General features: G+C 47.5%; 2 protein-coding genes across 3 annotated transcripts in view; both read right to left on the bottom strand.

Annotated features, from left to right (window-relative positions):
• Window positions 1-1,299: 1,299 nt before the first annotated feature.
• LOC130372390 (very low-density lipoprotein receptor-like) lies at window positions 1,300-20,316 on the bottom strand. Of its 2 annotated transcripts, XM_056578375.1 has the most exons (20): window positions 19,886-20,196; window positions 17,688-17,807; window positions 17,015-17,137; window positions 15,076-15,192; window positions 14,617-14,825; window positions 13,294-13,456; window positions 12,917-13,039; window positions 12,267-12,389; window positions 11,109-11,228; window positions 10,376-10,501; window positions 9,462-9,633; window positions 8,833-9,057; window positions 8,141-8,259; window positions 7,407-7,546; window positions 7,018-7,159; window positions 6,485-6,634; window positions 5,144-5,203; window positions 3,688-3,768; window positions 2,894-3,087; window positions 1,300-2,595 (listed from the first exon to the last, which is right to left on the bottom strand). In XM_056578375.1, the coding sequence occupies exons 1-20, from the start codon at window positions 19,959-19,961 to the stop codon at window positions 2,560-2,562; spliced, it is 2,619 nt and encodes an 872-aa protein (XP_056434350.1). In that variant the 5' UTR covers window positions 19,962-20,196; the 3' UTR covers window positions 1,300-2,559. The 2 variants fall into 2 exon arrangements, with proteins under 2 accessions (XP_056434350.1, XP_056434352.1); XM_056578377.1 differs by lacking the exon at window positions 5,144-5,203 and having other exon boundaries at window positions 19,886-20,316.
• Window positions 20,317-22,672: 2,356 nt separating this feature from the next.
• sh3bp2 (SH3-domain binding protein 2) overlaps window positions 22,673-25,784 on the bottom strand; it is a 15,053-nt gene continuing 11,941 nt past the window's right edge. The window contains exons 10-14 of the mRNA XM_056578954.1: window positions 25,773-25,784; window positions 25,578-25,633; window positions 25,281-25,356; window positions 23,032-23,091; window positions 22,673-22,944 (exon numbers count right to left, since the gene is read on the bottom strand). The exon at window positions 25,773-25,784 is cut by the window's right edge and continues 106 nt beyond it. Of these exons, the coding sequence (XP_056434929.1) occupies window positions 22,807-22,944; window positions 23,032-23,091; window positions 25,281-25,356; window positions 25,578-25,633; window positions 25,773-25,784 (342 nt within the window). The 3' untranslated portion in view covers window positions 22,673-22,806. The remainder of the gene's footprint in view (window positions 22,945-23,031; window positions 23,092-25,280; window positions 25,357-25,577; window positions 25,634-25,772) is intronic.

Below are 25,784 nucleotides of genomic sequence, written 5' to 3' on the forward strand. Positions count from 1 at the left end.
TTATAGATATCTTGAAAGGAATTTTGATTAGAGATATCTACAATTGTAGATATCTTTAACTTTCCTTCTGCCTAGGCGAAACTGAATTATAGATATCTTGAATTCGAGTTTTGACTAGGCGAAATGACGTTTCAGATATCTGTAATGACGTTTCAGATATCTGTAATGACGTTTCAGATATCTGTCATGACAAATTATAGGACCGTTTACTTTAAGCGGGAGCGGAGCAGCTCCTCGTTCAATCATCATTCACACAATTCACTGATTACATCGCTCCATATTTTCTCGTGATCTTTTCGATCACAGCCAACGCCATGACTGCTCCTTTCTTATTCCATTCGGAAATGAACCCACTTCTTCTTTGATTATGGCGGCAAGGGGAAATTACGTATTTCTGGATATCTAAAACGTAATGCCCAACACTTAAATGACGTTTGAGATATCTTTAACTTTCATTCTGCCTAGGCGAAACTGAATTACAGATATCTGCAATTGTCATTTAAGATGTGTGACGAGTTGAATGTCGTTTTCCGTGAAGTCATTGCAGATATCTGTAATTCAGTTTCGCCTAGTCAAAACTGAATTACAGATATCTCTAACTATCGTTTCGACTAGTCAAAACTACGTCACAGATATCTCTAACTGTCGTTTCGACTAGTCACAACTACGTAACAGATATCTTGAATGAAGTTGTTGATATCTACAATGTAAATTCTGGATAGTCAAACTTAGTTAATAAATGTCAATTCGGCTTGCCATAGATGCCTCGACGCAAAGCATAACATCACTAGTAGGCCTTACTACTAGATCTTATTTTGTAACTTGTTTGAGAAAATCGGGTTCGGTGTTGACGGTGAAAGTTAGGTCGGTTTAGCAGTTTCCGTTGTCCGGTTATTACCGGTCATTGACCCGGGAAAAAATGAGGAAGACCGACATTTCTTAATGTCCCCGGTAAGAATGACCAATGGAAATAATTCCTTGCACTATTGTGTTTAAATATGCTATAGTCATTTGTTTAGCCAATTCATGTTAAACAATGAGGGTTTTGATTGACCCGGCCCGCCGATCTTTCCCACCACTATCCTTGAGCCGGGTCGGGTCGGGCCTTTGATCGAGCGTTTGAGTTTTTTTTGTTATCATTGCTTTATTGGCCTAATCTGAGGAGAAATCTATGCCATAAACAGGAATATTATAGGCCTAATTACACGGGTCTTCTCAATGCCGTGGAACGCTCCGTTCACCTGCATGGGTAGTAGGGGTAGTAGTGAGGACTGGGAGTAAACAAAACGGGATGCCACGTTTCAGATGAACTGTAGCTCAGCTTTTATTTTGAATTTTGATTTTCAAATCAGCTTGTTGACAGATACAGTGTGTTTAAATCTTAATTCCCCAGACTGTACAAGGCTAGAAAAACGTACAACAGCACACAAACATACAAAATATCTTTTAACAAATTCGGTCTAGTTTCTTTGACATTTTAATATCTCGTTTGTTAAATACTTATAACCCTGGTAATGTACCCAACCATAGCAAAAAATTATCTCAAGTCAAATGTATACAATCTTATTTACAGAAGGAACATTTGATCAAAGTGCATTGAGAGAAAGGGAGTCCTGATCGGCTGTCATGTCAGAGGATTATGGAATTAAATGTATAGAATGTACAAAACGCTGTAACCATGGCAACTCGCACATTTTCGATAATACATAATTATTAACAGTGAAAAGAAAACTAACACCTCGTCCCACAAGATAACGTCTGTCAGGAAGTAATGGTTCATTAAGAAAATGAAAACAAAAACCGGATAATAAATTAATGTACATCTTCGCACGACATTGTCCAAACAAACATAAATATTAATACAGGTTTGGTTGTCAGAGCGAGGGTTGACTGGCTGATCAGGGGGGTCTGGGTCATCTCGCTCCAACCAGACCAGGCCGTTTAATTAGGACGCCTCATTTGTTTTCAACCTTGTTTGGTCCGAATGTGATCCGACACAAATAATGTTGGAAAGAAATCTGAACTAACTAAAGCCACCCAACCAGCCCTCCCCTCTCCAGGGGTTATCCTGTTTATACCTTCAGACTCCGCACCCACACCCTTAACAGCAGCGAGCCCCCGACAGCAGAAGGAAGATGTGGCCCATCCTAGTCAGGGAGGGTGTTTAGGAGACCAGCTGGACCACTAGACAAAGTGAGCACACACCGTTCTGCTCACAGCTCATTGGCCAGACTGTTCTTCTGCTCCCCTCTCATTGGCCGTCATCGCTGGCACAAATAGCGCAAGATTCCCCCCCCACCCCCAACCCGACACTGTGCGAAAACATACTGGACACCATTTCATTATAATATTCACATAATAAATACCCCCCCACCCCCTCCTGCGACCATCTGGAGCAATGACGTAATGCACTTCAGAGGGCCTGCGGTCCCGCGATAAGGTCTGGCTGCTGTTGCCGCGGACCGCATGGAAACGCCAGGGGCGCCATGCAACACCCGGAGCACAGGGGATGGGGCTGGACTGGGTAGGGGTGGGTGTTGGTGGTTGCCATGGAAACGATCAGGACAAGTCATCCTCTGTGCTCACTATAGATATCTGGAGTACAGCAAAAGAACAATTTCCATTAGTCACCCGATATCTGACATTAGCAAAGGTTGTTGTGGAATGGCGCGTCACATTTCTCTATAGGTCACTGAACTACAAAATATACTGTACTTAGCACCAGAATACAAATGAACACCAATCAGCATCCAAATACACAGCAGTTTGGTTTCCAACTAGCCTACAGTAAGCATCCAAATACAATACACAGAGCAGTTGAGAGTGAGCGAGACTGACACGTACACTTAGTATGTGAAGACAAAAAAATGCAAGCCTATGGAGAGGTACTCACTGCTGGGTAGGTGTGTCCCACGTTGTGTCCTACATTGTGTCCTACGTTAGCTCCGTGTCGGCTGATGTCGATGCTCAGGTCCTCCTCGGTGGTCTTCAGGTACACCGGGTTGTCAAAGTTCATGCTCTTCTGGTTCTTCAGCTGCCAGTTCCTCCACATCAGGTAAGCTCCGGCAACCGCCATCGACAACAACACTGCAGGGGACGAACGCACACAAGGCGGCCGTAAGGAGGACAGCACTTATTCACCCGACTTGCCCACCAGAAAACTCCCTTGGTTTCCCTGTGGGGGGGAAACCCTTCTGCTCAACAGGCTTCAGGATGGACATGGCAGTGAGGAAACCAGGTCACTGTGTGAACCAGGTTAGTCACTGTGCTAACCAGGTTAGTCCCGTGTCTGGTGTGCATGCAACGGGACGATGATCCATCGTTTCTTTCCATTGACTATTTTTGGGAGTCATGTGGTTCAAGAGGTAGAACCTGAAGGTTGCTAGTTCAATCCCCGCTCATCCTAGCTGAGGGAGCAAGGCACCTCCCCCTAACTGCTCCCAACGAGCTGGCTGTCGCCTTGCATGGTTGACTCTGCCGTCGGTGTGTGAATGTGTGCATGAATGGGTCAATGTGAGAATATTGTACAGTGTTTTGAACGGCCACTGGTAGAAAAGCTCTGTTTAAATGCAAGCCATTTACAATTTACCATCTATTTAGGTAATTCAATGTTAGAATATGTATTATTGACAGCAAGTGAATGAAGAAGTATATAGGGTTAAATATATCATACAACTATTTACTCACAAACAGGTAGGATGGCCCATGCAGCAGTTGACGCTCTGTTTGCAGAATCAACCTCGTGGATGGATGTGCTCACGTTGGCTTCTGGAAGACAGACCCAGGGTTATGAGGAAGTCACGCCCACAAGAACCGGTCCATGACTCCAACATAATGTAGAGCGCATGAACCCACAAGGTTAATTAAATGAGGTTCAAACTGCCAGATCAAAAGGGACTCCAGCAGTCAGCATCAGCAGGTTGAAAACACACCTCACAGGATACAAGATCACAGGCACGAGAGAGAGCGAGAGAAGGAGCTGACTAGGTGAGAGATGCCATTGCTTTAGTCCTGAAATCTAAATAGAAACACGGTATCCTTCTCCACGTAATGATTTCTTCATTGCATAGACCCCAAATTATTTTCATTGCCAAGGTTACAGTCTGCTGTTGCTAAGGTCTACAGTCAGTTGGCAAAATGAACGATCCTTTGACAGAACATGAATCCAGCTCACCAGACAAAATATTGGGAATTCAAGACTGAAAATGTCACATAAGTGAGGATTACCTAAACGGGGCAGGGTGTAGGATTAAGGTTACATCAGATTTAAGGATTAATTTAAGGTGCAGTTTGTAGGACTAAGGTTACATCAGTGAGGAATACCTTTAGGTGCAGTGTGTAGATTAAGGTTACACCAGTGAGGATTACCTTAAGGTGCATTGTGTGGTATTAAGTGGCATTCAGCAGTACGGTAACAACCAACTGAATCCCCGCCAGTCACCACTCCCTTTCTAATGATTTAGGAGAAGCTATGCTTGCCTGTACTAGTCTGTAGGTTCTTCCAAATTATGTCCTAGTCTACAAGTGGTGTGGTTCATTGATAGATTTATAATTTTGATGGGGTCATTTAGTCCGTAAAACTAAATGGTCTTAGCTTTCAGGTAAGATGGTGATTATGATATAAAACACTCTCTCAGCCTTATGGAAGAGGACCTACCGTCTAGACTCATTCTAAGGTGAAGAAGGTTGTGGTTTCCATTGGGTTATACACCAATTCAAACATTTAGGAATATCATATTCCATTTCTGCCAACTCTGTTCCTCTAGATGTCCCCAAATTCAACATACTACACCTTGAATCACAACCCAGCAAACTAAGTTGACTAACATCAAATGAATGTTAGTTAAGCACATGTCTTCCAAGACAACGGCACAGACAAGCATTAAAACACAGACCAAAGCAATAGTGAGGTAGATGAAACCCAAAGTAGACCCAGTTCATTGCATTCAACTAATGCGATAGGATAAAGTTAGTGATTAATGTCATTAGGCATTTTCTCCAGCTTACACAAAGCCAACAAAGACGCAGACCGTGGCCAAAGCAGACGAGCACGTGCATCTCCTTCACACTTTAATAAGCCAGCGAGTACAGTTAGTCACGGTGCCGGTCGGTCGCGTCGGACCACCGGCAAGGGAGCAGTTACCTGGGGCGGGGCTGGTCCCACCTCTACCAGCATCCTCAGAGGCCGGGGCGGGGGCGGACTCTGTCAGACAGGGCACGCTCAGAGTTGGACAACAGCATTAAGCTACAGGGACTTCCCTGAGTTGGCCTACTTCTGACTGCTCACACCCAGCAGGTCTGGGAAATGAGATCAGTCGTCCCAGAGGACTGAGTAAGGGCTCAACATGTACAATTAGAACGGGAACTATTTGATGAAACCATTCATTCCCCGGGAAAAGAGAAAGAAGGCGCCAACACAACAGCACATGAAGGAGCTTCTAAAAGTCAGCTTTCTTGGAAGGAAAAGAGACCAAAGCTCATGAGAATAAGCAGAAGCGCTTCATGTTTTCAGCCTCGCCTGACAGATCTTTAATCTAAACCCCGGCTTGGGGCTAGGAACTGTTATTCTACCGCTTTCCATCACAACCGCGACCCAGTTAAGAAACAAGGCTCAAGATATAAAAACATTGGAAGAATAAAAATAGAATGAAAGCACAAGAGACCGCGTCTCCCAGCTGAAGCCCCCCCTAACATCTCTGACAGGACGCCCATCTGCAGCTCAAAAGGTTAAACATGTAAATACGAGCTAGCTCCTAGTCTCTGCTCTGCTCCTATTGGACGGTGAGCGAGTCACGTTGAGCGCTACCAATAGTTAAAGAGTGGATGGATACAGTCATTCAGACTCCTGCAGTGCCTAACCACAATGCATTAGGAGCAGTCTTCAATCGTACACCAAACAGGATTCAATGTGCCACACATGACCTTCTCTTGAGGACAAGGAGCAGACGAGTCCTGAATACGGAATGGAGATTTTGCCTCATTTTTGGCGCGATCAGACCCACGTTAGAAACACATTGTATGACCGGAGAAAAGACAAGGTCTCACTTCAAATTAAGATTGAGAAACATTTTTCGACGTCCATCCCACCATGACCGTCCGTCTGAGCTCCCCTCCTGTACAACCTGTTCTTCTAAAGTGAACCATCTGTAGATTACATTGGATGGATCATTCTCCCGCTAAAGCGATCACTCACACACACACACACACACACACGATCAGTGTGTTTGCCAACAGCATGGGGGGGTTGCTAGCCACACCACTGCCCCTAATAACTCACAATAACATTCCTCCTTCAGCTCCACACACCTCACTTCCCCATCAGCCTTCTGCATTCAAGCTGATCCCCTGGCGACCACCAAGGTTGCCAAGGGAGACCACCGCCCAGTCTTTCTACTTCAGGTGAGATCAGTATGCAACCTCAAGGAGAGGAGAGCGGTCAGGTGATCCGAGTGAGAGTGTGTGTGAGTGCGTGCGTTTCACACACCTGGTCGGCAGCGCAGTCCGTCCTCCGCCAGCTCCTGGCCCTGGGGACACACGCAGGTGTACCTGGGGGAGTGCTTATTCACCTGGGGGGCGGGGAGACACAGGTAGGCACAGCCCCCATTCTCCCCCTTCTCTGTACACCAGTTGGGACCTGGGGAGGAGAACATGAGGAGTCAGGACGGGGTGGAGCCAGAGGAGGAGGAGTCAGGACGGGGGAGGAGGAGGAGTCAGGACGGGGGAGGAGGAGGAGTCAGGACGGGGGAGGAGGAGGAGTCGGGACGGGGGAGGAGGAGGAGTCGGGACGGGGGAGGAGGAGGAGTCGGCACGGGGGAGGAGGAGGAGGAGTCGGCACGGGGGAGGAGGAGGAGTCGGCACGGGGGAGGAGGAGGAGTCGGCACGGGGGAGGAGGAGGAGTCGGCACGGGGAGGAGGAGGAGTCGGCACGGGGAGGAGGAGGAGTCGGCACGGGGAGGAGGAGGAGTCGTGTAGGAGTCCAGACGATTAAGTACTCCCACTCCAGCACTTGCGTCCTCACCGGAGAGCTGGATGAGCTCGTGGTAGACGATGATGTCCTGGGGGTCGTACAGGTTGCTGGCCAGCGTCACCACGTCAGAGCCCGTGAACTTGTTGGCTCCGTAGATGGCCTCGTTCTCCCCGTCCGTCCAGAACACGCGGTCCTGCAGGGTCCAGTTACGTCAGGGTTAGACTCAAAACGCACCCGAAGGAATCCTACACTCCTCTCACTCTGGACGCTTTGCATCGCCATACGATTAGCAATGCAATTAAGTGTCAGCGGAAATCAATACATTAATCCTTATCTACTGAACTATAACAGGATCATTATAAAACATTAACGGCTAATGCATTAAAGACATGAATATAAACGCATCACAGCCCACAGCCTTCATCTATGGATGAGCGAACCTCGAACACGGTGAGGGCAAAGGGGTGAGCCAGGAACTCTGAGGACTGCAGGACCTTCCGCCGGTTGTCCCCGTTCAGGTCCACGCTACACAGCATGTGCAGCTTGGAGTCCACCCAGTACAGCCGGCCCTTGATCAGGTCTGGAGGAGGGGGAGGTCATAAAGAGGAGCGAGAGAGAGGGAGGGAGAGAGAGAGAGAGAGCGATGGAGGGAGAGAACAGCAGGATGGAAGAGGGGACGACGAACCAGCCGTGGTAGCAGAGGAGGGGGAGGAGGAGGACAGGGTTAAGGAGACAGAATGAGTAGAGGTACTAGAGACGTAAAAACTAATAATAATAATAAAATCGAGCAGAGGGGAGGACTAGTCTATGCCTAACCGATGTGGGAGATGGAGGAGAGGAGAGAGCGAGAGGACTGGACTCTGCTCCAGACCTCCTCAAACAATATCCACTTACAGAAGACCAAGGCGAAGTGCCATGTGCATTGCATTTGAATAGCCAAATTACACGAGGCCACCATAAGAGATCCAAATGATTTGTTCCCAATTCAACCAGCCGGCGTTGATATCGACCACCTTACATGTGAGGTAGTGTGGTAACCAGGGCAACGGTTGCAGTCCTCATCCATTATGGACAGGCCACTGGGCGAGAGACCAGATGAGCCGAGTCATCTTGCTGGAGAACATGGATAATCACCCGGCGAGTGTGAGTGATGGGGGGGGGGGGTCTCTCCTACCTAGGGTGATGCCGTTCGGCCACTGGATGTCCGTCTCCACCAGGGTCCGTCGGCCGGCTCCATTCATCCCCGACTTCTCTATCTTCGCTGGTTCCCCCCAGTCAGACCAGTACAGGAACCTGGAGGACAAACCATTAACACAGATTAGCCCGGAGCACTCCACACCAACACGGCATGTCCAAGATAAAGGCGTGTCCAGAGTCGCCGTGACAATGTGTTGGTGCTTAATCCCCTCCATCCAAACCAACCATTAACTGTACTCAACATGCCAGTTCATTTACCATTAACATGAATTCTAAATACATTTAACATGGACCATTAGTGCAGATTCTTCAACATCGGGGATGAGTGCACATTCAGGTTTTACACCCAAAGAGACTAAATTAAAGTAGAGATGGCGGCAGTTGGGAGAAAGTGCTTGTGTGCCCGCTGCTCTGTCGACCAGCACTGACTCCAACTGACCCTTTACGTCAGTCGATCACCAGGTGGTTGTTAGTTAGAACTATGAGCTTGTCAGTACAGGAGTCTCAGCAGCTTTGGGTTGTGAACGACCGTTTGTTGTCTGGATGTCACGCGATGGCTTATTTTCACCTTTTGTGAACCTGTGAAGCTGATTATGTCCTAACTGAGGAGTCATTTTAAGGCTAAACAGACTATGGTAACAGCCCTGTAACTTAAGTACAGTTCCCTACCCAGACAGCGGGTCCACAGCGATGGAGGCGGGCTCCTTCAGACCACTGCTGAACAGAACCTTCTGCCTGGTGCCGTTGAAGGTCGCCACGGCGATGGTCTTGGTGCCCAGGTCGGACCAGTAGATGTTTTTGTAGATCCAGTCAACGGCGATGCCCACGGGCGTCTGCACGTTGTCGATGACCATGGTGTGGATACCCTGCTCCGCCTTCTTGCCCAGAACCGTGCTGAGAGGAGGGAGGCGGAGAGCGGTAAGGAGAGACACGGGCTCCTTCCAAGGTGCTGAATGAGATCCCCGAGTCCGGTCTGCTAAAGACTAACCGTTACCATATAGCAGAATGGGGACTGGGACACAATTCCTTTACAACAATGTGTACGCTTTTCCTACCATTACTGCTGCAGTACCATTCCGTCAAGCCATTTATTTATGGGATGCTTCTGGAAAACTACAATTACACCAGCTATGGTGTAGCATCATTTAGCATCTGCTAAATGGCTGCACAGTCATTTGTCTGACCTGTAGATGGCCTTCAGGCCCAGGTCTATGCGTGTGTGGGGGGGGGAGGGGGTCTGACCTGTAGATGGCCTTCTGGCCCAGGTCTATATGTGTGTGTGGGGGGGGGGTTCTGACCTGTAGATGGCCTTCTGGCCCAGGTCCGCCCAGAAGATGGTCTGCTGGTTGAAGTCTGCGTCCAGTGCCACCGTGTTCCTCTGCTGCTCCACCACCTGGGTGTACTCCCGGCGCTCCAGGCCCAGCCGCCGGATGTCCCGGCGGTTGGTGAACATCAGGCAGGGCTCCTTGCCTGAGGAGGATCCGCCGGAGGTCACATGAACTTCATGCACTGTCGTCGCCACAACAGTCCCTTTGTTTGGGGTTTACTGTCGACATTACCAACCCCCCCCCCCCCCCCCAGGATAGGTCACGACACACAGCTGGTCGGAGTGGACAGAACCCCGTTGTTCGAGCCTCTCCCATTAACGGCTAGGGGCTTACCCAAAGGGACTCTGATTCAATACAGCGACAAACGGTCTAAAGCAAGGAGAATCATGAATGCCAAATGTATGGACCAGACAGGCATGAAATTAATACCTTTAAAAGGTTTTTAAATATTAATATTGAGCCTTACATCCACTCCCTAGTCCTCACCAGCTCAGACAGCAGCAGGGCCAGCTGGGAGCTGTTCTACACTTCAATTGATTGATTGCTTAAGTCGTCTACTCCCTTACTGCCCATCGCCAAGGTCATCTGACCTCTTCAAAGAGTGATTGGGAAAATGGTTCTGATGCCAGAAGCTAAAAACAGTCCTCCTTTCTTCTTATTCAAACCTGGATATCATTACCATGACGATAGAAACCATCCACACGGACACATCCACAAAGCAAACGCTTTGCTTTTACTGTTTCACTACGACTCGTCGTCCTTCATCTTGTGGTAAGCTAGTTAGGTTTAATCTCGTCTCTGTGGTAAACAGTCATCTCGTTGGTCCACCCACCCACTGCCCGCCTGCCCCCCCACCTGGTGACGGCGCTACAGGGGAGACTCACCCACAGCCTTGCAGACCCCCGTGGTGGGGTCCATCTGGTAGCCGTTGTGACACTCACACTTGTAGCCTCCCTTCAGGTTGATGCAGATCTGACTGCAGATGCCAGGGTTCACACACTCGTTGATGTCTGGAGACAACAAACACAAAAAACAACAACAACAACCGTCGGGACATGTTCAGACGACCGGAACGGAGGAAGCAAACCCGACATCTTTACAAGAAAGACAGTGAAGCGAAAATGACAGGCCATCATGCACAGTGTTAAAGCTCTCTGCGCCCCGTGTTTGGAACAATATTATCTTCTCCTATAAGCTCAAGGATGAGATACTTCAGGCCAGGGCCTTGGTGAAGTTCCTGCACATCCTATCAGATAACTGCTGTGGCAACGGGTTACTTTGACAAATCTACTCACCACAAACGATAAACCGGTTCAACTGTACCAACTGATAATTTATTTGCTGACATAAAAGACTTTCCTTCCCCTCAGGCACCTCAGGCTTCAGTGCTCCTGAGCGAGTGCATGGCGGACTCTCCCGAGCTGCCCAATAAACCGGATCTTGCCTGTACTTTCCACCACACTTTACGACGGTTTAACTGCCCTGATACAATATTAACTCTGCTTTTAGGTCACTTATTGAGCGAGGGCCGTTTCCAAACACCACATGTGACACAAGAGAGCCAGCGAGGCATTGGGCGGCGGGCAGGGCACGAGGGGGGGAAGGGGGGGGGGGTACCTCCGCAGGTCTTGTGGTCGATGAGCTGCAGGCCGGGGGTGCAGTCGCACTGGAAGCCGATCACCATGTCCTTACACATGTGGGAGCAGCCGCCGTTGTTCAGCAGACACTCGTTCACACCTGGAAGGACAGGAACGTTCGCCTCTTCAAATCCAGTGGACAACGGAAACTCATTCACATCTGGAACAACAGCTGCTTGTCCATTCGTACTAGAGCTGCAAAATGATGACTCAAATGATAATTGCTGAATATTCTGATTGCGATTAACAGATTACATTCATATTCTTTGGTGCTAACGTATGTAAAAAAAATACTACGAATTGAGTAAATGAGATTTATGTAATGGTATAGCCTTCTTTTTGAAGGTACAGGAATGATTTCAGTATTAGTTTATTTTCTTTTATAAATGAAAAGCAACCTTTCACGCTGGGCCAAAATCAAGGTTTAAATGAATATGCAAATAAATGCGCAGCCCTAATTCATTCAAGAACATCTGCAAGGATATTCATAGAAGTCTTCAGATCACAGTTAACCAACTGTCCATCTGACACTGACTCACATCTGGAACAAGAACAAGATCTGCTAGGATATTCATACACATCTGTTGAGACCCTGGTTAACATCGTCGACATTCCAAAACAGACCCACCCTGTTATGTAGTCATGAACCACCCTCGATCATTTGTTTAATTATGAGGCAGTTCTTGAAATAAAATAGAGAAAAATGAATGTGGCTTATTCAGAAAGGCCGCATAACATCCTCAGCTCAATGCTTTGAGATTAACCTATCAAGGCCGTACCAATTTTCGAACACGCATCAGTATGGCTACCGTGCGTCACTTTTACGTTATTTTACATTTGTAGACATTATCTTAGTGGACGGGGCCTTGCAGAGTAACAGGAAGGCATTTGGTAAAAGAGAGGGAATGACATGTAGCAAAGGACCACAGGTTGGAACCGAACCCGGGGCGCTCAAAGGCGCATTACCTACATGCAGTGCTGAGGTGCCCCACTACGATGTATATCTAATGAGCACGGTGCTGCCTCACTACGGTGTATATCTAATGAACACGGTACTGCCCTGCTACGATGTATATCTAATGAGCACGGTACTGCCCTGCTACGGTGTATATCTAATGAGCACGGTACTAGTACTCACTGCATTCGCTGATGGGCTCGTCGCTCCAGTCGGGACAGTCCCGGGCCTTGTTGCACACCTTGGTCATCTCGATGCACTCCCCACTGCGACAGCGGAACTTCTCTGGCCCGCTGCACTGGGTCACTGGACGGGGAGACCCCCAGGGTTAGGGAGGATGGAGTTATGTAGGGTCCAGTCAATCATATTCACGCTGCATCATACTTAACACCAATAGGTAATTTTGGTGGATTAATAAATTGTGATATTTGTTTATAGGTTAAAAATGTGTGAAGAAAGAAACAATTCAATAAAGCCATGATGTAGTGCAAACATGGAAAGAACCCAACATGCAATTATATCCGGCCAGGCTGTAGTCATCCATTATGGGCAGAAAGCGACAAGTAGCTGCAACACTTAACCAGCGTTTACATGCTAATTGAGCCTTAAAATGCAATCTTGGGCATCAGATGTTTTTTGTCTTCCTGAAGGCAGTGGGGCAATGAAAAAACGAGTACAAACAATGTGACAGAACTGAAAACATCGGTTTTATTCGATCAAAAACAGATGCATGCCAGCAGAACACACACTTAACCAGAGGGAAGAACACACCCACATCAGTTACCTTCAGGTGCAGTACCCACACAGATTAAACAATGCACACTCACGCGTACCGTTTTTGCAGTTGTTTTCGTCTGAGCCGTCAGTGCACTCTCGCAGACCATTACACTGGCGGTTGCCAGGGATACAGCCGCCATCGTCACACTTGAAGTGGTCAGCCCCACAGGTACGCACAGCTGGGGAACACACACACACACACACACACACACGTAAGAACAAACTACCTAGTAGTCCATATTAACCCACAGTAATCCACAAAGTTCACACTACCTAGTCCGCAGTAACCCACAAAGGTCACACTACCTAGTCCACAGTAACCCACGCACTACCTAGTCCACAGAGGCCAACACAGATCAGACCCTACCTAGTGCCCAGTAGCCCCCACTCTTTACACATCGCAGAGTACGTGGGTTAAACAGGGGGTACGTACGACAGTTGCTTTCGTCGCTACCGTCCTTGCAGTCGCTGTCCCCGTCGCATCGCCACTTCCTGTGGATGCACTCCCCTGAGCCGCACTGCATCTCACTGGAGGAGCACCTGGCAGGGGGGGTCGGGTGCCGGCCGCAGCGGGTGTGGGACTCGTCCGATTGGTCCTGAAAGGGGGGGGGATAAATAAACCTATAAACATTTCCCCAAACAAATAATGCTAACCCGTCGGACACGATTAGGGATCCACAGCAAAAAGAACGATTTAAATAAGGGAACTAAAACAATAGACAATTTATACTAGATAAATGGTCCCATTTACAGTCGTCTGGTGCACAATGTATGCATATCGACCAAATGCTTCACCCCAGTACAAATGTTATTCGATGCTCATGCATTTATTCAATTTTCATGAATAAAGTACCATCTCATTAGCTGTTTGGCTGCCTCAACACCTCAAGGACAGATCTTATGAAGCGCGAGGAAACAGCCTCCTCTAGCACAAGCCTCCTGTCCTGCCTTCCATGAGGGTACGCGTGTTGGACTGCACAAAACCTGGTCCAATGGAGACGTTTGGCGTTCATGGCAGTGAATGTTTGGCCATTCCCTAAAGGTTCCGCAGTAGCTCATCCTCGATAGGTGCTAGTTCTGTCAAACATGCTCTCATTTGGCGTGGGAGCGCGCACAGAGAGACGGCCACATTGTCATTCACAGCCATGTCATCATCGTCGGCCCGTTACCATGGTTACGTTATACTTGCCTCAGCCGGCTCGACATCAATAACTTAGAAATCCAGCGCAGCTCATCATCACGCAACACCTTGTAAAATGTAAATTATAATAATGACCATTTTAATAATGGACCTGCACTGGGAGCAGAGACGGGCCGATGAGGAGTCCTAATGCCCAACAGGTCGTTCACCAGCATCACGCCGTGTGTACATCCATGAGTTCTAGAGGGGTATCCCTACCTTTCAGCCATGGAGCTACCACTAATGATTGTTTTTTCTCGTCCAAGTAGTCACGCGTTTCCACATTTCCACTTAATTTTTCCAATTCTCGTAGGACTACAGGCAATTTGTAGTTCTTAGAAGTAGCCATTTTCTGCTACCATGTTTACCCCTAATAATTATTCTTATGCAACTTGTTTAGTCCATTTATCACAAGCTCTCCACAGCATAACACAGCAACGCCACCACGGCGGGAAACGAACGCCACACAGAGTACGAAGTCATCACAGTGCGCATCTCAGTAAACAGGTAACAGGCGGCTACCGTAAATAATAAAATAGAGGCTCCAACAAATGTAAGGCGACAGCCCGGACCCACCTGGCAGTCGACGTCCTCGTCACACACCCAGCTGACGGGGATGCAGGAGGCGTTGCCGCACTGGAACTCGCTGGGCCCGCAGGAGGACGGAGCACAGCCCACCTCGTCGCTGCCGTCGCCGCACTCGTCCTCGCCGTTGCACACAAAGTTGCGGGAGATGCAGCGGCCGCTCGCGCACGTGAACTCGTTGGGCGCGCACGTGATGTTGCCTGGCGGGAGGGGAGGAGGTCACCGGGTTTAGCGCTGCTGGGGGCAGGAGGCCCAGCCCTCGACAGTAATCATCCCACTGGGAGACGTCATACAGGACTGGGAACCACAACGCATCGCGTCTTTTGCATTCATAGTCCAGGGAAAAAAAAAGTATGATACAAGATCAAATTAACTGCATCTAGCTTTTACTAGCATTGCTCCCTGTGGGATATTAATCGTGTCCATGAATGTGTGCGTCGGTGTGCTTACTGCAGTTGACTTCATCGTCTCCTTTATCACAGTCGCTCTCCCCGTCGCACTTCCAGAAGACAGGAATACACTGGTTGGCCCCGCAGCTGAACTCGTTCACACGACACGTCCGCATGTCTGCAGAAACAACGTTTCAACATTCATCAACACGTCTGCATGTCGGCAGGAAACACTTCCACATAAACCCTAAAGCGCCTCATGTCTGGGAGCAGGCTAAACATTTAGCAAACAAACATTTCAACAAGAGCTTGTGGTTGTTATTCTTCAACAGATTTAGCATATCTTTGGAATTAAAGTAACAGACAGCTGTCTTAATGTTTGAGTGGCAGCATAATAATGCATTGAACTAAAGCAGAACCCTCAACAACCCGCTTCCCCAATCCAGCCGACTGACGCACACACACCCACGTGTGGAGCGTGATGCATGTGCCCCCGACACACGCACAAGATTCCAGGGGGGGCAGCCAAGTCAGGCCGATCAGCTGTTCAAACACAACAGAGTCACTGGGGGAAACCAGAGCCACGCTGCACGTACACACCGTGTACATCTGGAAGACGCAGACCAGTCTGACACCTTCTGCTGGTGTGCTTCACATTGCTCCCGTCTAAGGTGAGCCAACATCCAGTAGAGAATTGTTTCAGCAACCAAGCCTCCCGGTTCAACTTTAAAGTGGTTAGAGTTAACACCTTGTTGTAGCTCCAACACAGATGTTTGGCAGGGGGGGGCGACGGCATGTGGCTCAGGAGGTAGAGCGGGTTGGCTGGTAACCGGAAGGTTGCTAGTTCGACCCCCGGTTCCTCCTAGCCGAGTGTCGAGGTGTCCCTGAGCAAGACAACGCACCCTGACTGCTCCCGACGGGCTGGCTGTCGCCTTGCATGGCTGAATCCGCCGTTGGTTTGTGAATGTGTGCATGAATGGGTGAATCTTAGGCAATATTATAGCAACGAATATAGGCTTCGAGTGGCAACTGGTTCGAAAATAGCTTTAGAGATGCAGTCCATTTAACATTTGGCACGCACCACCTTTTTAAGCTATTGCAGGTTGTTGAGTGTGAGTGGACTCAGCCAGTCAACATTAAAGGCCGTGTTTCACGACATGGCAGATTATGGAAAGCCTATTCCCACTTACACCAGGTGGTAAAGTAGGCTCTCTAACAGCTGTCCAGAGTCGGAGTTCCATACACACAGTTCAAACTAAATAACCTCTTAAACATAACCCAGGTCAAACTACATATCCCTTTAAAAACATAACCCCGGTCCAACTCCCACAACTTAAAACATAACCCAGATCCAACTCCCTCACCTTTAAACAGAACCAAGGTCAAACTCCCTCCCCTTTAAACAGAACCAAGGTCAAACTCCCTCACCTTAAAACGTAAGCCAGGTCAAACTCCCTCACCTTAAAACGTAAGCCAGGTCTAACTCCCTCACCTTAAAACATTACCCGGGTCCAACCCTATCCCTTAAAAACAGAACCTTTTGGTCCAACAGGCCACTTTTCAGTTGCCATAGAAACGCTCGACTCCGTACAGCAAAATCTCCGGTCGATAAATCCCTTCCCTTCTCCTGATTTTGAACACAAAGCTTTATGGATCTTCAGGACACATGGGTCGGAACTGAAGGATCAGGGCAGAATAGTTTGTTTTGGTGCCGACATCACAGCTCGAGGAGCGAGGGGAAAGGAGTACATTGCAAATGGAACGCTTTAATGAAGCGCTTTCTGACCAGTGGTAAAAGTGCTTAAGATAAGGAAGAAAAAAACACTCATCCTCCATCGCCCGTGTGCCATGCAAGAACACAGATCAGATAGGAGTCTTGCTCAGGGGCAACACGACACTAGGAGGAGCCGGGAATCAAACCACAAACCTTCTGATTAGCAAACGGCCTGCTCCACTGCCAGGCCCTGCTGCTGTGGGGGTTTAGAGAGGTCTGTACTCACGGCAGATCTCCGAGCTCTCGTCAGAGCCATCCTCACAGTCTGGCTCTCCGTCACAGTGCCAGCGCTTGGGGACACACTGGCCATTAGTGCACACAAAGTCAGAATCCGCACAGGTCAGCTTCTCTGTAGGGGGAGAGGGACCGCTTTAGTTATAGGAGGGTGGGTGGGGGGGGATGCTGCTCAGCTCAATAGTAGGAAGACAATAAATGCAGAAATAATAATTTTTCCCTCTGCAGAAATAGATAATATAGCATCACGATGGTATGCTGGCCCAGAAGTCCCTGGGGCAGTATGAACTGGTGAATAGAGGGTGGCCCAGAGAGCAGAGGGGTGTGTGTGTGTGTGTGTGCGTGTGTGTGTTAACTGGGTCACGAGGTAAAGGAAACCATTAGATCAAGGACACTTGCACATTCATGTACACGCGCTTGGATAATAATGTCTACCAAGCTCCGCCTATCTGGGCTGTGTACATAGTGTGCGCTCAGGTACACCATGGTTGGGTAGATTGTGTAGAGTTAGATATATCCAGAAATTCATGACACTGTAGTTTCATTCATATCTCTAAAAAAGGGATGTTATAAAGAGGCAATGTAAAAATGTTAAATGTAATTGCCATTTGGATTTGGCAATACCAAATTGACCCAAAACAAAGGAGGTCAAAGCCAGGCCTCACCACAGGAGGTCTCGTCGCTGCCGTCCGTACAGTCTGGGTCGCCGTCACACTTCCACACCGACGGGATGCAGCGGCCGTTCCCACACTGGAACTGGTTGGCCTCACACTCCGGAGTCGCCCCTAACCCCAGGTCAGAGGTCACGACAGAGGGAGAAAGAAACACCAAAAAGGGACAGGGAGGGAGGAAGGAACCAGAGGGAAAGCTCAGAGGTTCTCAGAGTTTTGTTCCATGTTCAAGAAGTAGGTCTGGCTGTACAATCTGATCATAATGATTAAGAAGAGTTGAAACTATGGATTAAGACTCCCTGGTTTATAAATATTATCCACCTAAAATCACAGACCATTTGATCTTTTTATTTAGCGTTATTTGTTTCTCTTGTTACATCATTTCCCTTGTGAAGGAAATTTGTGTATAGAAATCAAGTTTTGAACGAGCACGATGTTACTACTCAACACAGTATTAACTATGCAATAATGTCCCACACGAAATGAACCTAATCCAGGATATTATTGCAATACATCTTATCGACAGCCAGACAAAGGGCTAACCTACAAATCATTCAGGCAATAGTTCAGTCAGCTGACAGCCAGCCTCCGAGATCACAACAGCTGCTAATCTTAAGCCATGGAGGAGAAGCCTTTGTTTGACATTGTCCGGTTCCACAGGTCGTTTTAACCCAAGCTACTGTGGTATCAGCGTCTGTACAGCCAACGTCCCAGAGAACGCCACTCAGACCACACGGCGGGATAAGGAGTTCGCTCGCGGCATCGAATCTTTAGTTTTAAATGCAGGACCTTTAAGATGATCATTAATCAGAAGTGGATCACTAAATATTCACCGCTTATACCTCAGCGATCTCTCAATACCGTTATTCATTTCAGGCGCCCAAGTGGGCCTTAACCACAGGTATAGTGTGGTACATGTATAAAACAAAGCTATGGTCTATAGTACACGTTTAAGATTAAGCTTAACATTAAGCATCCAATTATTCTATGGTATGCATTAAAAAGACGCGTTACATGTAGCATCACATTGTATACAGTCTAGTACGTGTTTAAATGAAGCTATACATTTAGTATCCACATTGTATACAGTCTATAGTATGCATTTAAAACACAGCTTTACATTTAGTATCCACAATACAGTCTCTGGCACGTGTTTAAAACGGTGGGCAACAGACGTACTGTAGGTCACGGTACAGTAATTCACAGAAACCAAGCCTGCATCTCTCCCCTCTCTCCTCTTTCTCCCCCCTTCCCTTGGAGAGATGGGGCCGTCCAATGATTGCACACCCACCATTTGGATCAAAAGAACAGGATGTTAAGCAGCCAATCAGAGCCAAGATAAGCCTACGATGTATCCATTTTAATCAGGCTCGCGGTGTCAGCCAATTTGCGTGACGACGTAATATATTCGGAATCATCATCCGATATTGAAAGCCGAAACACGCGCGTTGGTGTTCACACATGGCAACGCTCACACAAAACCTTTAGGGAGAGTTTCCTTTACCGGGAGTTCGTAGTCTGATCAGACACCACTACGTCCGTGGACGTGTTGCATGTAAACAGTGCGCGGGACACGCGCCAAGACAGCCTCCGTGCGGGACTTGCGCCACCGCAGCCTCCGTGCGGTCCTCATTAAGACACCTGCCGACAGTGGATGGCCCCACTGTATTGCACTGGTCCGCTGCAGTGTGGCAGGAGGATCCCCCACTTCTCCCAACCCCATTCTGCTCCCACTTCAACAATAAACACATAAATATTTAAATATATACTCTAATGGGGCCACAGAACCCCACGTATTGGCGACAATGCGCAGGCGCAGTCGAGACAAACACACTCGCGGATGTAATGGATGTAAAGGCTATATTGTTTCAAAGGATTGGGAATACGGTCCTACCATGTGATAAGGAGAGGAGGGAGCAGAACAATAAGAACAACCCATCGACGGCCCGTCCCATTCCGAGAATGAAATGTTTTTAACATACTGACGTGACACCTGATTCTGCTGCTCCGTTTACACTTGGGGCATTAATCAGGATCCTCCATTCAACAAGACGACACACACACACACACACACACACACACACACACACACACACACACACACACACACACACACACACACACACACACACACACACACACACACACACACACACACACACACACACACACACACAGAGTCCACCACTCACCCTGTACAGGAGCGCCGTGTAAGAGGCACAGCAGCGTCGGCAGTGCCAAGGAGAGCCACACCAGGGACGGGGACATGTCTGCTAGGGGAGCCGAGTGGAGGAGTTGTTAGCCGGCTGCTGGGTGACTGAAGCTGGCCTGGTGGTTCGGAACCCGGGTTCACACCACGGACTGTAGAAAACCGCTGCACACGCACACCAATTCCAAATCACACGCGACTCCGAGTGTACTGCGGCTCTGTGGGAACGAACGGCAACAAGCCCCGACCACGCGCCTTCTTTATGCTCTCGGTCGGTTTCACGCGCCGTCGTCTTTCCGGCTCGCGGTGCCTCCTCCCGAGGTGGCGGACAAGCTGCAGTCCATGGCCTGATTACAGCAAGCAGCCCGCACGCTGACACTCACACATGCACGTATCCAACATGACACACACACACACACACACACACACACACACACACACACCACACACACACACACACACACACACACCACACACACACACACACACACACACACACCACACACAAACGAGACTGGATGCAGACGCCTCACCCTTAGCTTCTACATATAAACACATACACACAGACCGGACCCCCGCTGACACACACACACACACACACGACACACACACACACACACACAATCAATGACTCCCTGAAACACACACACATACACTGATCCAACCTGACACACATACACCGATCGCCCTCCTGATACACACAACGAGGCTCTCCGGGTATAGCTCCTGGCGGATCTCTCCTCCTCCTCCTCCTCCTCCTCAACCCCCCCCCCCCCCCCCCCCCCCCCCCCCCCCCCCCATACTTGTGACAGATTAACCCTTCCTTCTCTTGCAGTCCGACACCTGAACACCACGCACTGTATTAATATTTAATCAGCATACTAATTAGTCCTCATCCATTATTCTTCTCCAACGATAATTTTATATACTAAACACATCTTGTGATTATTATAATTCTAATAATAATAATTTAAATCAATTTTCATTTCCAGTTCGCCATGCATCAGGTTCTGTGCATGAGATGGGTTATCAAGCTTATTTACACTCTGAGATTTCTCACACAAATTAGCCAAGCGTATCAAGGCCATGTCCTGCTGTGTGCCCACCTGCCTGCTCCCAGCTCCAGCATCCCTCCCACCGCTCATCTGTCTGCTGAAGGAGGCCAGTTGGTTTTCAACACACAGGGTAAGTGGGGGCCGTTGTTGAAGTTACCTCTGGTGACCTGAAGGGTTCGCCAAAGTGCCATATCATTTTCAGTTTATTTGATTCATTCCTGTTTAATTCTACTTCCACATCTACCTTTAATTCCTATTTCTCCTTCCCCTCCACCGCCCCCCATCCCCTCTTTCTGTCAATGCAATCAGTAATTGAATCGAGAATTTATGTTTTTTTCATATGCACACTATATTTACAGTATATGGCCTCAATCAAAACACAAAATATTGAAATGGTAAATACAGATAGATACATTACATTTACATCATAAATAAATATAATTGCTATTTAATTTACATTCTGTAAGAATATAACTTTCTGAACACGATTTCCTGTTTAAGTGGAGCACTGGAATGTACCCAATGTGAACACAATATCTCCGGTAGGTCATATTTGCGTCCTCTAAAGGTGACCGCAGCCCTGTGATTTATTCCAGTCCAACACAGAGCAAACATACAATAAAAAAATTGTCTCTCTGTACGGTCGTCCCGTCTCAGGTAAAACAGTGTTGTTACGGCGTCATCTTGTGGCCAACCTCTGTACAACATCTACAGTGTCTACCCGTTGGCTTATTATAAAGGAACCAAGCAACCAAGATAGATCTGTGTTCTGTTTTTCCAAATGTTTCTGTACGCGTGTCCGTCCATTAGAAATGTATTTTAGAACTGTTTGCTTTAGGTTTTTTAATGTTGTATTGTACACCATTGGAAATTGATTGTTACTTTTTAAAACATATTTAGGCCTAAAACATAGATAATTGTTATGTATTTATAGATAATTGTTGTGTTTTAAAATGGGGTACATAAACATATCGTGAAGTTTGATCTGATCAGGGAAATGTGAGCTGCTATTGGTCCATTCAATCTGTCTGCTCCTATTTGTCCATTCAATCTGTGAGCTCCTATTTATCCATTTTATCTGTGAGCTGCTATTGGTCCATTTGTTCCATGAGCTGCTATTGGTCCATTCAATCTGTGTGCTGCTATTTGTCCATTCAATCTGTGAGCTCTATTGGTCCATTCAATCTGTGAGCTCCTATTGGTCAATTCAATCTGTGAGCTGCTATTTGTCCATTTGTTCCATGATTTGCTATTGGTCCATTTGATCTGTGTGCTGCTATTGGTCCATTTGTTCCATGAGCTGCTTTTGGTTCATTCAAACTGTGTGCTGCTATTGGTCCATTTGATCTGTGTGCGGCTATTGGTCCAATCATCTGTGAGTGTATACTGTAGCACATCACTATATGTAGAGGAGCTCCTGTGTTCCACCCATTCTCCATAAGACCTAGTCTCAGGTCAGCATTGGAAATATTCCTTACTACGACAGGCAGTGCTTTCCTTCTGTAGTCTGATTGGATAACTCTCTCGTGTATGCCTGGTCTACTACTAGTAGTATCAGAAGTAGTACATCCCACTGGAAACAGACGCTGCCCTTCTGGAGCTGTCCTCCAGACCACCACATGGAACCAGTCCGCTGGTTGACTTGTTGAGCTCCAGGTCTTCTAGTGACCCCAGGTTAGAGGGTAAGAGGTGAAAGTGTTTAATCCACACGAAGGCTAAGATGGCCGACAGAGGGTCAGGGGTTGGAGGTCACCAGGTGTGTGTCCCCGTAAGGTGTCTGCAGACAGAGGGTCAGGGGTCACCTGGGGTGTGAGTCCCCCTAAGGTGTCTGCAGACAGAGGGTCAGGGGTCACCTGGGGTGGGCGTCCCCGTAAGGTGTCTGCAGACAAAGGGAGCCATGGTGAGGCAGAGGGTGGGTATGGTAGTGTTCGACCAGCGCCTCCAGGGACAGGAAGGTTACGTCAATGTCCAGAAACACTCTCTTGTCCTGAAACCAAACGAATAACAAAGATCACTTTTGGATCGAGTATTGTATGACAGGTGTATTGTCATGCAGGTGCATGAAGACTCTTACCTCTTCAAACAGACGGTAATTCCTGGCTTTCCCCACACTCACATCCCATACCACGAGCACCTGCAGCACAGGAAAACACGTGAGGTTCACTCTTTACCTCCTTAAGAATTTAGCAGGTTTGCTACGACCCCAGGTTGATAGTTGCATACTGAGCTCAGCAGTTGCCGAGCCATTGTCATCAATTATAACCCAAACAAGTGTTTAGAAGCTCCCATTGCTGTATCTTTGGTTCATTCAAACAGAGTAAGCTCAAGAACTGCCTTGCTAGGTAGTTGTGGTGTGTTCCTGAATCCTCGGACGCCAGCCTTCCGAGTCGGAAGTCGGGAAATATCCCATCTTTCTTGCGGCATTTCTCGGAGGCACGCCCCGTTTTTGTCATCATCTCTCAGAATTCTGAGAGTAGACCGAGAACAGTAATGACGCTCTCAACAAAAATGGCTGCGCCCGTGAAGAGATTTATTTCTTTGTATTTGTACCCCGTTGGTAATTTTAATGTAGACTTGAAATGCTCTTACACACTTGATTACCTTGCTACTTTATTCCGGTCACCAATGAATGCATTGCATGGTCTTGCTCTACGTGCAATACAATGTAAAGTTGTGTTGTGTTGTTTGCAGGCTGGTTTGCTAAAGGGGCTAATGTAGCTAACAATAAACAAACGACTAGCCAATTTCATGACACAATCACAAAGACGAACTTGAACACTATAAATGCTCTGGGACAGGAAATGACGTCAAAAGTGCAACTCGGAATGCTGTCGTCCGAGGATTCAGGAACATCTCCAATGGTGTCCTCAAAAGGCAGTTACACCTCTTTTGTGTTACACACTGGTGGGGGGAGCTTGGGAACGGCTCAATGGCCCCTCAGTTTAAATATTGTGCCCACTTATGGTAAATAGAGTGCATTTGCCTGACATTCACTGATTTAAACACAGACCGCAGAGTCAACCATTCAGGGCAACAGCCAACTGGTCAGGAGCATTTAGGCTTTGTTTCATGCTCAGGGACACCTTGACCCTCCGGGGATCGAACTAGCAACCATGCGGTTAACAGCCAACCCTCTCTACCTCCTGAGCTACTGCCACTCCTTAGTTTAGTTTCTGTATTTTCTATCATTGAATCCAATATCTGAATCTCAACTCTTTTGAGTAGAGGCAAGTAGAGGCAGCCTGGTTGGGTTATATTTTGTAGCTGTTCGGAAATGCGTGGGAAAAAATACATTATTTCATCATTGGCTTTGCTGCCAAAAAGTAGAAGTGACTTTAATGTTGTTTTAAATGGTGGACTAGTTGCTTGTTTTGCATGACATTGATGAGGGCAGGTAGACCTCGATCAATCTCAGTGGTTGTCACACGCAGTGTATCATGACACTCTGGTGGTAAGATCATTTGCTACTGAATTGAATTGTTTCTAAAGCGGTGCAGTCATTTCTGATCCACACTTGCCTGGTTAATCCTTCCACCGGGGCTGTGACAGACTTATAGTGCGTTCCAGAGCCCATCCAAACCAGTGGGACGTGGGACTTATCCCACCTCGAACTAAGAAAAGTGCACTGGAATGCCTGTCGAAGTGGAACATCCCACCGTCGAAGTGGAACCTCCTACTATCGAACTGGGGGGTGATCGACCTACCCCCACTTCACCAAGTAGGAGCTAGTACAGTTCAGGTAGGATAAGTCCCACATCCCATTGCTTTGGATGGTCTCTGGAACGCACCACTAGAGACTGAGTTGGCAGATGATAGTGGCTGTGTTTAAGGCATTGTGGTCATTCAGAGCAACATTTCAAAAAGTCGCACGGGTAAGTGTAGGAGGTTGTGTTTGCTAACTGATTTGAACAGAGCGTAAGCACCCACTTCTGAATCTTAATGAGCTGCCAGTTCCCAGTTATATAAATGTACTACGAGACTCAAATGAACAAATCCGTGAGCATGCTCAGAGGCGGGTGAACACAGAACCAAACTTGTACGCTCATTTTTGTTGGAAAAAAACCAAGATACAGCTATGAGAGCTGCTGAGCTCTTATTTGGAATATCATTTAGATCAATGGCTCACCAAACGCCCAATTTCAGAAGGCCCGCAGAACACCAGAGGGGGGGAGAAAATCATTGCTGATTGACATTCATTCAACATAAATTTACTTAGTCTTAGTAAACGGGCCAAAACCTTTTACATCCATCCATTCATTCATCCATCATCCATCATCCATCCATCATCTATCCATTCATCCATCCATCCGTCTGTCTATTTACCTTGTTCGTTTTAGTGCCTGAGTTTCTGATTCCATATAGTCCATCGTGGGGCGCTGAGGATGTCTCTTTAAACAACCTGTTAAACAAAAAGATAAATAGAATGCATGTTCGTAAACTCAAATCAACATAAATGCTTCACATTCAACCATCCATACACACATTTAGAAACACATTCATACGGCAGTGTTAGCCAACAGACAGCCATCACACACAAACAAACTATTCAGACGGCGACTAGGTAGGGACAGTAATGAGTTGGGTGTTGAGGTTAAATGGTTAACAGTTTATGTCTCTCACTTCTCTACGCTGCTGGTTTCTGTCGTGTCGATGAAGACTGAGTCTGGTAGCTGAACCTGTGAAGAGAAAGATGTCACATTACAAAACACAACATAAGCAAACCACACAACACAACACTATTACAACACAATACAACAAAGACCCAAACACAACTAGGCAGAACACAAGTCCATACCAAGTGTAGTTCTAGCTTACATTCTCATAGTC

This window comes from Gadus chalcogrammus, chromosome 19 (genome assembly GCF_026213295.1).
Source record: "Gadus chalcogrammus isolate NIFS_2021 chromosome 19, NIFS_Gcha_1.0, whole genome shotgun sequence".
NCBI classification, from domain to species: Eukaryota; Metazoa; Chordata; class Actinopteri; order Gadiformes; family Gadidae; genus Gadus; species Gadus chalcogrammus.

Coding starts and splice junctions, on each gene's coding strand:
- LOC130372390 (XM_056578375.1), bottom strand. CDS start 19,961: ATGTCCCCGTCCCTGGTGTGGCTCTCCTTGGCACTGCCGACGCTGCTG. Junction 15,193..17,014: donor CGAGAGCTCGGAGATCTGCC/GTGAGTACAGAC, acceptor TTGTTTCTGCAG/ACATGCGGACGTGTCGTGTG. Junction 5,204..6,484: donor CGGACTGCGCTGCCGACCAG/GTGTGTGAAACG, acceptor CCTGTCTGACAG/AGTCCGCCCCCGCCCCGGCC.